Source organism: Paramormyrops kingsleyae, chromosome 7, assembly GCF_048594095.1.
Source record: "Paramormyrops kingsleyae isolate MSU_618 chromosome 7, PKINGS_0.4, whole genome shotgun sequence".
Classification (NCBI taxonomy): Eukaryota; Metazoa; Chordata; class Actinopteri; order Osteoglossiformes; family Mormyridae; genus Paramormyrops; species Paramormyrops kingsleyae.
The window spans coordinates 17813854-17828388 of NC_132803.1; the positions used below are offsets into that span (position 1 = coordinate 17813854).

Genomic DNA, 14535 nt, shown 5'->3' on the forward strand with positions numbered 1-14535 from the left:
CCCACCGTGGGCTGGGGGGGGGGGGGGGGTGCTGTCTGTCAATAATGTTTCACACACTGCGCCAGAGCAGCAGGGTGGCTGATGTTATTGCGAGCTGCTTTGTGTGTGTGTGTGTGTGTGTGTGTGTGTGTAAGAGGTTGGCAGGAGGAGAGAGGGCGGGGCCAGTACTGGCCAAGCACTTCAGTGAGCTAATGATTAAAACCGTGCTTGGTGACAACGCTGCCTGATAATGGCCAATCTAGGGCCTTTAGTGATGCAAATGGACAGCAAATTACACTAAGAATAACCTCCACTGTATGTGGGATGGGGGGGGGGGGGGCGGTAATCACATCTGTACAGGGTTTGCACACGGGGATCTAGGAACAACAGGCACTTGCATCAGATGCAAATTAAAATCACGAGTGCACTGATGCACAGATCATGCCACATAGATACGGATTCCTTCCCCTGCAAAACACACTGGTCATGAACATAAATCACCAACAGTACGGTAATTACAATATCCGAGGATGCATGAGATTCGTATTAATAATTTATATTAGGAGAAATCATTAGACTAACGCTAACAATGCCAGGAAGAAACGTGACAATAACTAACACTAATAACATTGCAAAGTGACTTGATAAAAGAGTGTACAAAATGCGATGTAAACAGTTATTTCACACCAGACTTAGCCCACATGTAAGCACATATAATTCCAAAGGGGTCATGAACAGAGTCCTCCTCCCTAAGGAGACAAGGCAGAGACCGGATTTCCACGTTACAGGACTTAAAGAACCGACAGAGGCCCAGTACCTGTCCTGCAGGCCTCGGCCAGCTGTCTTCCGGAGGACCTGCTGCTTCTCGTCAGACTCCGACTGGGTGGAGCTCTTGTCAGAACCTTCATCACTCTTGCTCTCGTCATCCTCGCTCCCGGACTCTTCTACAGAGACGTACATAGACACACAGCCCTGAGGTTTGCAAGGATTTACAAAGACAAGCAAGCAAGCAAGCAAGCAAACAAACCGGCAGACAGACCTAAACTGATATGGCCCTTTTCCCTTCCCTCTGTGCTACATTTCACAGATCTGCTCCACAAACCAGCCTTGGCACACAAGTCAGTCAGGCCAGAACTGCTCCCGGCACATTCTCCCTCGATACTTCACATTAATATACACATTTCAACCTCTTTTAATATAGCTTTACCAACTGTTTATAGGAGAGTAGCAGAAGTATTTTCTTTAATACACTGACAACATTTATTTGAGTGTTTCTCATTACCTCTTCATTACCTGACATGAGGCATTTCCACACATACATTATAAATGGAAAATTGCTGAACGTAATGCAGTTCAATTTAGAAAAATCATTTAAAAAATATCCCTGCAGCCCTGACCAGGATAAGTGGCTATAAGATGGATGGAACACCTCATTTTTACTTAGTATAATATGATATTACTTCCGCATGTGATAACTACAGCAAGTATTAATCGCCAAATGAGAGATGTTCTTTGGTTGTTCATAACCTCATCAGCAAAAGGACGCTTAAGTGGCTTTTAAACTCGCAAATCATCAAAACAACAAGAAAACTCCTCCTACAAGTAAGAAAGGTCAAAGGTCACGCAAGGCATAGTGTTTTTAATGCCTTTAAGTTTTCCTTGATAGAAATTAGTCACATGGAAGCCAGATAAGTTTAGAAATAGACATTTTATCGTTAGTACACAGACGCACACTTTGGCTACATTTCCACACATTAGTGAACAATACAATTACTTTTACTTGAGGTGCAGTGACAATCCAAATTATTCTAAAATCGTTCACAAAACTGAATCATGGTACTAAGTATTCATCTATTTAATGTTAATGTGGAACAAATAGCAAGTCATGATTCTTAAAGAACGCAAAAACAACTTCTCGACATATCGCTTTGGGAAGCCTGATTGAGATTAATCAGAGACTCATTTTAATTGTGGGTGCAGAACGAAAAAGAATGGGAAAAGACTACAAATGAGCAGGCTGCTATTATATTTCTCATCCAGATAGAGTGATCAAGACCAAGTTAGCATAATTTGTACAAATCAATTTATTTAAATGGTTGCCTAATGAGACAACATGTTGAACATCACAGTTCCACAAAAAAAAATGCCACATCAACTCTAAATCTTTGTTTGCAGCACTTTGCAAAACTAAGGCATGTAAAACTTACTAAAAATTTAATCAAAAGTTAATGTAGGGTAAGATAAACTGACCAGCTTCATCTCCATGGCAACTAATCACCAGCCCCAGCCAGGACCTCCGCTAGCGACCCCCAGCAAACAGAGATAAGGATGCTACAATTCTTAGGTCGTCTGAGTGGATCTTGAGAGCGGCTGGGCACTGTGAGGCAGTATGAGGCACAAGGTAGAGACCTGCACTCCCGCGGGATCCAACGCACCGAGTGCGGCGCGGGACAAGATTTGATGGGTGGATGCGGGTGCGGGCTGTAAGGTCCTCATGTATGTGCAGGTTGCGGGAGAATAGAATTAATCGCGGGACTCCCGCAAAATGGAATTCTTAAAATTAATTTATTAAAAACAAGTACTCTATTATTTATCTACTGCACAAAAGCAACAAGAACGACTAAATTAAAATAATTTACAGGCGAATCGTCTACAGAAACTACAATTGCCGCGTTCTGAGTACCGGGGGACGTAACCGGACCCCCCAAGAAGTAATCAGCCTGGTGCTTGGACGGGATGGTATGTTCTGAAAAGCTCCTCGCTCGTGTCCATGTTCATCATTCCATTTAATTAAACTCAAATAAAACGAAACATATTTGTTTATTTTCCGTTTCTTTTTTATATATACTCAAAAGGGAAGCAAGTGAAACAAATAACAGAGTAGCGGGAAGAAACGGTAAAAATAAAACTACCAATATGTTTACCTGCGGGATTTTGCGGGCGGAAGCGGACAAAACTTGAATACTGCCATTGGGCAGCATGTGAACGGGACCCTGATCTCCACCACAAAGGCCGCCACTACTGACATACACGCTAATCTGATATACAACGGGCCAAAACCATTCATGTCAATGATGAAAACTCCACGGCACAAATTCTAACCTCTAACCAAACGGCAACAAAGCGAAAGAAACTGGATGTAATTGCAAATCTAGATGTGCAACCCAACAGGGCAGCTATGCCGAAAGACAAAGGGTAACGTATCCCTCAGCAGCTCAGTCGGGGGGGGGGGGGGGGGGGGGGGGGGGGGGGCTGGGGGTACCTCATCTCAACTCCAGCAGATGTAGGCATCTTCATTTGCGGAGAAGGAAAGGAAAGGCCTGCTGTGTCAGTCATGCACTGCGAGCGAGATGAATCCCCCTGATTGTGCGCTTGGATCACAAATGTTTGCATATGTGCAAAGACCCTTAAGGTGTCCATGTTCCACAGGGCAGCATCTTCAGCAATGTTGCCGGGCAACCGCCAAGCAGGGCAGCTCATCTGGATGATCGGAAAAGCTGCCTACAGTCAATAAAAGTATTTCAAATTTCTTGTCCAACGTCAATGGGAAAGTGCCTGAGCACCACTGTGCTGCAACAACGTGCATCGTCACCCTGAGTCTCCATGCTGTCACTTCTTAACCTGGACTGTAAAAACTCTGCTCGCTGAACAACGTCGTGGGCTGCAGACTACAGCAGACTCCCCAGCAGGTTACACATGGGCCAGACTACACTATGAGACTCAGGGCATCGTCAAGAGGTGATTCTGTCCATGACAGACGTAGGTGAAAATGCTTCCATGTATTACTTCATTTCATTAACACATGGATTAGACTCAATGCCTTTTGAGTAAAACTGCTTTTAAATTATGTAGTACTAGTATGCCTCAGATCGACCTGTTGGGGGGAGGCGGGTGAGTGGTCCAATGAAATGCGTTCATACATATTGTGACGACGCTCTGACAGTTGCCAGGCGACATTATGTCACTGATTAGACACAACAGAGGCTCCGACGTGGAGGGATTATCCTCACGGCGTAGGCGACACGTCTGGCAGGATGTCCTGTCAGACCTTACATGGCGCTGCAAGACGAGATGACCAATTGAGTTTGTCTCAGTCAGTCACAGGCAATATGAACCCACTGCAGACTGGGATTCACTGGTTGGGCAAAGAGGATTTCAAGATTTTTTTTTGGGGGGGGGCGTTAGGTCTCAACAAACAGAGGGCAAAAGCCTGGACATTGCACATCCTGTGCATATAGCACATAGATAATACATATACACTGGATACTGGTAAAGAGAGTCTATGGGAGAAGGTGCTTTGATACCTACCTTCACTACTGCTGCTGTCCTCAGCACTGCTGCTACTTCCGGATGCCTCCTCCTCCTCCTCCTCTTCCTCGGAGTCCGAGTAGAACTTGTCAGACTTCGCTGGCTTAGCCTTTCCAACCGATGGCGCCCACTCTTTCACCTGGGCACCGGCAGAGGCGAAGAAACTTAAGGTCAAACCTGGGTACTCCATAACCGATGGAGAGATCGAGAGCGTTTACTTAAGGCAGAAGCGATACGGGGTGAAAAGATAAACGAAAATAGACATCCATTGTTAACTTCTGTGCGTCCTCCTTTTTTAGCCCGCATTACAGGTTCATGGCATGACATTTAAACTGCTAGTTACCTACAGACAAATTTGTCTACATCTCCAGAAAAATCGCTAGTTATGGCAAAACAACTGAAATTACAGTTCAAGCTATTTCGATGCAGCTAGCTTTGTATTTTAATATCGCGCAACATGTATGTCCAGATTGTCGAGTGACGATGCTTGCTATACATGGGAGATGAGCTGACAGACACACTGGAAAGGAGATCTACAGGATGCCTATTTAACCTTTCAAGTAGACTAGAGCCTTCAGATGACGCCTGGCATTTTGAGATCCAGTACGACAGTAACTAGCGGCAGGGCAGGGCTCATACCGGCTCGAACACCTCCACGTTCCTCACAGACTGGTCGGGGGCCACCTTCGGCCAGTCAGACAGCTCCAGATAGCCGCTGGCTTTGGTGTTGAGGGTGTGAGACAGAGTCCCCAGCTGGAAGCGATCCCTATCTATTAAGGGGAACAGGAGGGGAACACTGTAATAAATAACACAGACCCAATGTCACACGGTCCAGTCTTAATCAGAGCTGCTGGTAATTGGCACTAAATTAGCTCAAATGTCACAGTATAAACACAAACGAAGAAGGCTTTTAATGGGTCAGAAAACTGATTTAAGCCCATAGATTACAATAATCTCCCCCATAATGGTCAATAAAAAAGGTAATCAGTCAGTGTGTTTAGAGGTGTTTGCTGAAATGTAGCTTCTCTAAAAATGACTTTACTGTGAATATTAAGAATGACAGCGTAGTTAAACAAGCACCATACATGTCCTGCCACACACACATTCAGAATTTTAATGTTCTCCTCTGTCGTCTTCCCAGAATGGAGACATCCCTCTTAACTCAAGGCAATCCCCCCCCCCCCCCAGCCCCAAGCAGCATCGGAGATAGGCAGGGATTAATGTCACAGTTTCTGCGTTTTCAGTAAGCCGACGAGAGCTCAGAACCCACTGACCTTCCTTCCGTGACGGTGACAGGCGCAAACTTTTAAATCGCGCGGCCTGTCGGGCCACTGAAATATGCAATAGAAAAGAGGGCAGCAGAAATGACTGAGACACTGCCTTTAACGGCAGCCTCGACTCCATGCCGCAATTAGAGGCAGCGAATGCGAACGCCAAAGACGAGACGGGAAAAGTACATAAATAAAACATGATCAAGAAATGTGGGCAGAGTGGGAAATCTTGATGAATGGGGATCTAAAACGGTTTGTACACGATGCAAATTTCAGACCAGCAAACCAGAGTATGCAAAACATATGAGCATGAATGATGATAATTTAAAAAAAAAAGTTCATGCTAATATTTTCACATTTTTAACAAAAGTATAGATCAGTAAATTCAGAGCGACAGAAGTCATTTGCTGACAAATAGACACTGAGGATCATGATGGTTATTTGCTTGCATTTATCACCCAGTATGAGGACAGACAAATAATACTGGTTGGTTTGCAGGGGAACTGCAGGTGAGTGGCTTGTATGAGGTTGTGATGCTCCTCTATTATATACTATGAGCTCATCAGCCTCATCAGTGAACTGTTGTACCTTTGAAGGTGGACTCCAGCACGGGGGCTGGCTTGGAGGCCAGAAGGATCCTCTTGGCGTATTTGCTGAGAGCGCCGCTCTTCTCGTTGGGGACGATCAGTTGCCTGACGAATCGGGTTCGGTCCCGTATGTCGTAATTCTGGTCGTACTTGCCCAGGTTTAAAATGTACTGAGTGAGCAGTTTCGTCTGAGAAAGGGGTACGTGGCGGGGGAGGGGGGAATCGAAAGAAAAGCAGATGATTCACGATTATCGATACCTCTGAATAAACATGTTTGGAGGTGGTAACAAAAACAAATGGTTATGGAAAACAAACGTGTCCCGGAGGGGACATGACGGGCTTGGGGGCCGGCCAATTGGATCGGCGGGATGTTGGCGGGCGGGGGGGGGGCACATGTGTGTCCTCCCCCCTGGTGGTGAAGGTGGGCGAGCTCTGTGGCCAGCTCAGCCATCCGGGCACGCACGAGATTATTAAACCGCTGGGCTGGAAAGAAAGGCGTCATTAAAAAATAATCATATATGGCAAAGGCGCCGAAGTCGCTGCGTGACGATAATGAATATAGAAATACAGCTTTAAAAAGAAAGAAAAAAAATGCAGGCCCCCGGGCTTAATGAGGGAAATATGTAAGACATCACAGCACGGGTGGGTGTCAAAAGGGGGCGCCTGGCTGCAGGGGAGCTCCTTTATGAAGAGGTACTACTCCCATCGTGTATCCCCCCCCCCCCCCGCCCCGCCCCGGTTCCCGCCATGTCGCACTTCCTCCCCTGAATTATGACCCATTAAAGGCAGCCCATGAATCACCGGAGAGTATTACTGCAAATTATTTGCAGTGCATTTAGCCGTTATCCCCAGCCCCCCCCCTCGGCACCCCCACAGGGCGGAGACACTCCTGCCCTTTGCGGTGGCCGGGTAAGTGACTGACCGCCGCCCCCTTTTCCGCTTTTACGGCCGGGGCTAACGGCAGTCTTTTATTTGCAGAGGGGAATGTAAGTTACCGGTTGCCGGTCACCGCGGCGACTCCAGCACACAGGGGGGGCCACTGACATGGACGTGCTCGCTGGGGGCTGCGCCCAAGTCTTCCTGGCGATCTGTCAGCCTGCAGAGCTTAGATGCGGTCCTAATCAAACCCACCTGATACAGATAATCAGGCCTTTCCGTGGCATCTCAGCCAGCTACGCTGAAGCCGAGCTCTGCTGGGTGGTAGGCCTCTGCAGGGTGGTAGGCCTCTGCAGGGTGGTAGGCCTCCAGCAGCCGAAATGAGCCGCCCTGATCTACGTTTCCATTTACGCAAATGAGGCCCGCAGCCAATGAGATACGAAAAATTTAAACTGAATTTAATGGGGCTGCAAGTTATGCAGGACGATGCTTCGGTCTACGATGGGCACTGACCTGCCTAATAGCTCAGGATCTTCTTTGCCTTTTAAACGCTGAAATCCGACACGGAATAGAACGCAGGGCAGGATGAAGGTTAGCAAGTCGTCTACACGCAGTTTGTAAAGCGTGGGTGGACAGCACATTCCTTTAGCTCTTCATTGGAAGGTTTAATAGAAAGCAACACCCACAGCTCATGCTTCTGCTCCGACACAGCTGACCAGGGCATTGCATAGCTCAGAAGTAGCAGGTGTAACAGAACAGTAGCCATTCCCCTTCTGGGGCTCGAAGAGGCTCCAGGTCACATGATTGTTTTCCTGAGGTCTCTACTTGGCAGTGACCCGCGGGGGCCTAATGAAATCGCGCCGGAACTGTAGCAGGACATCCTAGGAAATTTTTCTACCTGCTTGGAGTTGGTGAGGTAGAGCTTAGCAGCCAGGTTGAGGATCTGCAGCTTGACGATGTCCTCCTCGGCTGTGAAGGTCTTGGCCGTCTTCCTCAGCACGTCGGGTGCAATCTTGGGGACCCGCTCGCAGTACTCCCCGATGAGCCAGAGGATGCTGGCTCTGGCCATGGGTACCTATCAGAGGGTTGCATGATTGAGGTGGTTTGCCCATAAAGAACACACATGTACACTTTATGAAGAAAAGTATTGGGACACCTGGCCATTGCACCTACACAGACATTTATGACACCCCATTCTAAATCCAAAAGCATCAATATGGAGTCGGCCCCCCCTTTGCAGCTATAACAGCTGCCACTCTTCTGGGAAGGCTTTCCACAAGATTTTGGAGCACGTCTGTGGGAATTTTTGCCTACTTTCAAGGCCAAGCACTGATCTCCATTCCATCCATCCAAAAGGTATTTGATGGGCTTGAGGTCATGGCTCTGTGAGAACCAGTCAAGTTCTTCCACACCAAACTCCCCCAACTACGTCTTTACGGACCTTGCTTTGTGCACTGGGGCACCGTCATGCTGAAACAGAAAAGGGCCTTCCCCAAACTGTTCCCACAAAGCTGTAAACCTATAATTGTCCAAAATGTCTTGGTATGCTGAAGCATTAAGAGTTCCCTTCACTGGAACCAAGCCCCTGAAAAACAGGCCCATACCATTATCACACCTCCACCAAACTTTACAGTTGGCACAATGCAGTCAGGCAGGTAATGTTCTCCGGACATCCGGCAAACCCAGACTTGTCCATCAGACAGCCAGACAGAGAAGCGTGATTTGTCACTCCACAGAACACGTTTCCACTGCTTCAGAGTCCAGTGTCGGCCATCTTTACACCACTCCATCCAACTCTTGGCACACAGTTTTTGCGCTGGGGTTTATGCCAGAGGAGAGTTTGAAACTCTGAAGTTACTGAGACAAGAAAGTGTTGGCGACTTTTACACACCATGCACCTCAGCACTTGGTGACCCCGTCCTGTTACTTTACGTGGTCTGCTACTTTGTGGCTAAGCTTCTGTTGTTCTTAAATGCTTCCACTTTGCAATAATATCACCTTACAGCTGACCAAGGAATATCTAGCACGGAAGAAATTTCACGAACTGACTTATTGTGAAGGTGGCATCCTATGACTGTACCACACTTCACTGAGCTCTTCAGAATGACCCATTCTTTCACAAATGTGTGTAAACCTGACTGCATAACTAGGTGCTTGATTTAATACACCCGTGGCAATGGGTCTGAATGAAACACCTGAATTCAATGATTAGGTTGTGTGTCCCAATCAGGGACGGATTATGGGTTGTGTGGGCCCCTGGGCAAAACGACCACCACCACCACCACAATTCAAGGGCCCTTGGCAGCCAAACGCCCTCCCTCCATGTTTCCATCAGAGGTCCTATAGGGTCAGGGGCCCTTGTAGGCAGAGGATCAAAGAATGTAGGCCCTCTAAAATATCAACAATGTATTTTCGTTTGTCTAAGCGTTGCAAATTGTTTTGGGCTAGGGGCCCCACGGGCTAGCGGCCCCGCTGGCCCGGTCTGTAATCCGTCCCTGGTCCCAATACTTCTGTCTATATAGTATACACTATAATATCAGAATGTATCTTTCCAAGTAAATAATGCAACAAAATGCATATATGGTAAAAACTAATATGAAGTGCTTTCTTTTAACATACTCTGCCTCATAATTCATTATCAACATGTGCATTACCACATAAATGAATATAAGTAAATATATATGTTAAATTAAGTAAATAACAGAGATATTACAGTCCTTCTAATAAACCAGAGTAAAGTGCAGTAATATTATAGTGCCTCTACAGTGTTTAAAACCATCTGTAAATGGGTAGCATTCAGGTCTTGCTCCTGCTGATTAAAATGCAAACGAAGCGTCTGCGTTGGGAGCTGCACAGACGTCTGCGCTGTGGCCGGCCTCACCGTGATGCTGTCCAGCAGCTTGGCCATGTGCTTGATGATATCGCTGTGCTGGGACGGCTGTGTCTGTAGTAGCTTCTTGATGACCACCACGCTCTCCGCCACTACCGTCTCTGAGGAGCACATCAAAGCATCACCATCACTCTCAGCACAGCAGAACAAAATATTTCCATTTCTAATTCCAAAATATTATGAATAAAAATAAGGGCTGCGCAATTTCACACTGCGATTATTTGACATATTTGCACTTAACATTGCGCTTAATATCCATAAAACATCTATATGGGCAGTGGTGGCTTAATGGTTAGGGAAGCGCACTTGTAATTGAAAGATTGCAGGTTCGAATCCCGCACCACTGAGGTACCCTGAGCAAGGTACCGCCCCCAAGCACTGCTCCCTGGGTGCTGAATTAGCTGCCCCCTGCTATGTCACTATGTCACATAGGGAATAAATGCAGAGGACACATTTCGTTGTTGTGTGCTGTGGTATGACAACCAATCACTAAAATGAAATTTACCCTAAATAAACTATAGTCGGACAGACTAGAGCAGGGGTGTCAAACTGCAGTCCTGGGGGGCCGGAGCCCTGTTCCACCACAAATGATTCAGCTCAACAGCTATGTGGTAATTAGCACAAGAAGTTGAATCAGGTGTGTTAAACGAGGGGAAACCCAAAAATGTGCAGGGCTCCGGCCCCCCAGGACTGGAGTCTGACACCTGTGGACTAGAGTGTGTCAAATAATTTGTTGCCATGGGTTCTGTCAACAGACCAGTGCTGACAAATGCAATGTGATTACAGGGTTTTAGGTGATGCGTGCAAATATTTGTCAAGATGTCGGTTTTCCAGTACTATACAAGCATTTACCCCCACATTAGTAGTATGCGTAAGATATTTATGACAGGTGTATCGTGACGCCAAAAAGTTAATCTGTATAAATTCAGCGTATCCTTATGTTTGATGTGTCGGATATTAAACTGCAAAAAGCATCGCCACAACACCAAAGTCCTTTTACCTTTTTTATCCACAGTATCTCCTCTTTTAAAAGATCTTGCGTCTGTTGAGCTGTCCCTTTCTTCACCGCTACTTCAGTGCTCATCGCTTCCCACGATATACCAAAAACAGTAGCATGTGGCGTGCTCCGCTAACGGAATTTAATAAACATAAGGATACGTTGAATTTATGCAAATTCATGGGGGGGAGGGGATCCCCATGTGTTTTATCCCCACTAGGAAGTTTTTGCTTCCTCTCTGCAGTCGTCTGACATTCCCTCCTTTGGCTGCCCTTTTCACTGTTTCTGTATCATTCTGTATAAATGATTTAGTAATTACTACATGTAAAGCGCCTTGGGGTGACTGTTGTGAAAGGCGCTATATAAAACCAAAGCGAACTGGACTAAGGATAAAAGCTATTAAGCTGAACCCGCTAAGGCTGCCCTCTGCAGGCTGCTTTGAGAAAAGGTAAATGCCTGTTCCAGCCAATGTTAGCTGAAAAAATTAAAAAGGAACACTGACACCCATAACCTTGGACAAGTTAAAAAACAGCAAAAAACATAGCAATGTACAAGTCCACTTCTGTGGGCCATGGAAACAGATCTGCCCATTGCACCTGCTGATTTACATACGGTGTGACCTGCTGAGTTTGTTTTGTGACTATGAAACCAGGCATTTCATTGCATAAAAACCCAGTTTTATTTTTGTGTCGAGCATCACTGAAGCTGCCAGATTCCACTGGCGACCAGACCTGCAAACTTCAGCATGATCACATTTTAAGCTGACGGACAGAACTGTGCAGAGGAGCAAACAGGTTATTCTGTAGCTACGAGCATAGTGAAGGTGGAGTAAGACCAAGAAGAGTTTTCCGGGTCTCAGCCTGCACTAGCATCACCCAGGAAGCCCATCCTCACCGTTTCGGTTGGACAGCAGCAGGACCAGGCCGTTGAGGCACGTGTCAGTAACCTCGTCGATGTTTGTCGCGCACCGGCCGATCGCCTGGATGGTCGCGGCGGCAAAGGCCTTGTCCTGGCTTTTCACATATGTCTGGAAAGGGGAAAATAAGTGAACGGGCAGCCGGGGGGGAATAAATCAATATTTTTGTACCATGTAGTGCAACTCAGAAAGGACTGATATCAATTCCAACGAGAATGAACTGCAGTAATGATAAAGTGTTGGCGGACAGACGTGAGGCGAACTCAAAAAGAGGAGAGCGGCGGGCAGCCCTTAACGGAGGGAGGGAGGGAGGGAGAGAGGGAGGAAGAGAGGGACAATGGAAACGCGCCTACCTGGAACTCCCGGAGGATGGTGGAGATGTTTGCCTCGTTGGCCAGGTTTGTTAGGATCTCCAGCTAAGAAGACAGATGTGAGGGCAGAAGGGAAATAAGTCGCCCCCCCCCCTCCCCCAACACAGACTTACTGGGAGCTGATTCTGATCCCAAAGTGCACAAGATGCTTCATATTGGTTCACACCAAAATATTCAGCTCTTGAATCAGATTTCACTTTGAGTGAACTTACAGTATCATTCATACGCCAGCACCATAGGAATCTCAGTGGCTGCATGTCATATTGTGCATACGGATATAAAGGCATTTTACTTGCCTTTGCAGTCAGAATGTACTTTCCTTACCCCAAAATAGCTTCATATGTGTAATGCCATGGCCTGTGTTGGGGCACTGTGGGGGTTTGTCATAGCCGACTACACAGATTACCTCCCGTTCAAACTCCACATTGTACAAGGCTTTGCAGAAGTTCATTTAAACTTCTTAATTTGCATTAATTAAAAAGTTAGATTAGTGCAGGGAGAGCGCAGTGCAATTACCTTCAGGGTTTTGATGTGGGTAGCATCTGTAGATCTCACAAAGAAGCTCTTCAGGAAAGGTTCAAACATGCCCTGATGGGAATAATTAAAGTGAAACACGCTGAACTGAATACATTTTACATTTTTAAACCTGTAAAAATTCCCAGGTAGGCGCCGCATTTTGAGTGAATGCATACGTGTATAAATATGTATACAGGGCACCTTTTTAGAACCTGAGAAAGTGCATTCAGAACATAGCCTAAAGGAACTGGCTAACAATGATAATTCATAGTGATTCATCATGGCTTAAAATATTCTATCAGAGAGTGAATGCATTAAGGATTCATTGAAGGGATAGATTCAACACAACACTGTCTGAACGCTCACTTAGTTACATTAAAGGGGGATTCCATCCAAAAACGACATTAACTTCCTTGTGCTACTCATAAGACAATTTCACACACATTCAAAGGAAATTACTGCCGGCATCTTAAAAGAGAACAGACATTTTCTACCCAGAAAAATTGCTTATTTCAACAGCATTTGTAGTTCCATTTAGCAGTCTATGAAGAGTAAAATTTATGTATTTTGCACAATCAGCAGCGTTTCATTCATCTCAATATCCACACTTGCCACTTGGTATTCTTGGTATTTTCCTCGTAATATATTTAACTTGTAAAAACAAAACTGTGATGCTGTGGTATTTGCATAAAAAACTAGGTTCGTCAAGCTCTTTGAAGCTTCCACATTCAACGTCGGCTTTGCTTTGAGGAGCCACACAAAGCCATGTTTGTGTTTCCATCGACATCTTAAGCATGACAAAACGTGACAAATCCAAAGGTTTCAACCAGGTTAGTTTGACATCGCAATCAGTCAAACACTGTTCATAAAATTCCCCCTTCGGAGCAGTAATATCGTGAAAGCAAAACAGAGCCAAGTACACAAATCTCATCATCTGGCTCAGCAGAAATGTCTCCTGTGGGACACGAGTGTTTGCTCCATAGCACAGATTCTTCCTTGATGTAAGGCCAGGAAACACGTCAGCTAACTTTTATTCTGATATCTATAGCTGGCATTTGTGCAATAACTTGTGTTGACATTTTAATCTAATAATAGTTGGTGTGGTATAAGTGCTACTACATCTTTCACAGGGGTTGGGGCACACCTCTAAGTCACCTTAAGTCAATGCTCTAATCTAGGTTCTTAGTTACAACAGAAAAACAATCTCAATGTGTTTCACCCTTGTTTAGCTTTGGTCTTGCTAACTTGACAGCAGAGTAGTAGTATACTCGACGCCCCAAAGAGGTACATCATAAAACAGAAAGGTAAGCATATGGTGAAAACAGAGGCGATGCCCAGTTATAATTCACAAACCAGAAAAAACAGAATTCTCATTTTTCATCATAACAACAAAATTAGCATGCACTGGCGCAGATGCCTGCGATGAAACATCAGGAATCAACAGAAAAATGTTATTTTTAGAGGACTTATCTTTAAAAAATGGGCCTTACCTTTCTCTGAATTGACATGGTGGCAATGTTCTGTAAAACAATATACTGAACTTCTCTGTAGGACAAAAGAAAAAGTATTAGTGGTAAGCATTTGGATGACCCTTAAGATATACAGAACAACAACACTGATGTCTTTAACTGTGCTGTCAAGACTTTCTCCAAAAGTAAAAGCTAAAACTGCAAACAATTGCTAGAACGAGATCTGAAAATATCTGGAATCCTCAAAAAATTATGTAATTCCCCATACTTCATAAAAGCTATTACATTGCTAATTCAACATGGCTTTGATCAAAATTCATGCTGATCATCGAAACATCAACAGATAAAAACATCA

General features: G+C 45.4%; 1 protein-coding gene across 2 annotated transcripts in view; it reads right to left on the minus strand.

Moving 5' to 3' along the window:
- ap3b1a (adaptor related protein complex 3 subunit beta 1a) overlaps positions 1-14535 on the minus strand; it is an 80665-nt gene that overhangs the window by 38907 nt on the left and 27223 nt on the right. For both annotated transcript variants that reach the window (XM_023823058.2, XM_023823057.2), the window contains exons 10-19: positions 14202-14256; positions 12712-12783; positions 12178-12240; positions 11803-11935; positions 9903-10012; positions 7920-8096; positions 6147-6333; positions 4927-5057; positions 4288-4426; positions 797-923 (exon numbers count right to left, since the gene is read on the minus strand). In XM_023823058.2, the coding sequence (XP_023678826.1) occupies positions 797-923; positions 4288-4426; positions 4927-5057; positions 6147-6333; positions 7920-8096; positions 9903-10012; positions 11803-11935; positions 12178-12240; positions 12712-12783; positions 14202-14256 (1194 nt within the window). The remainder of the gene's footprint in view (positions 1-796; positions 924-4287; positions 4427-4926; positions 5058-6146; positions 6334-7919; positions 8097-9902; positions 10013-11802; positions 11936-12177; positions 12241-12711; positions 12784-14201; positions 14257-14535) is intronic.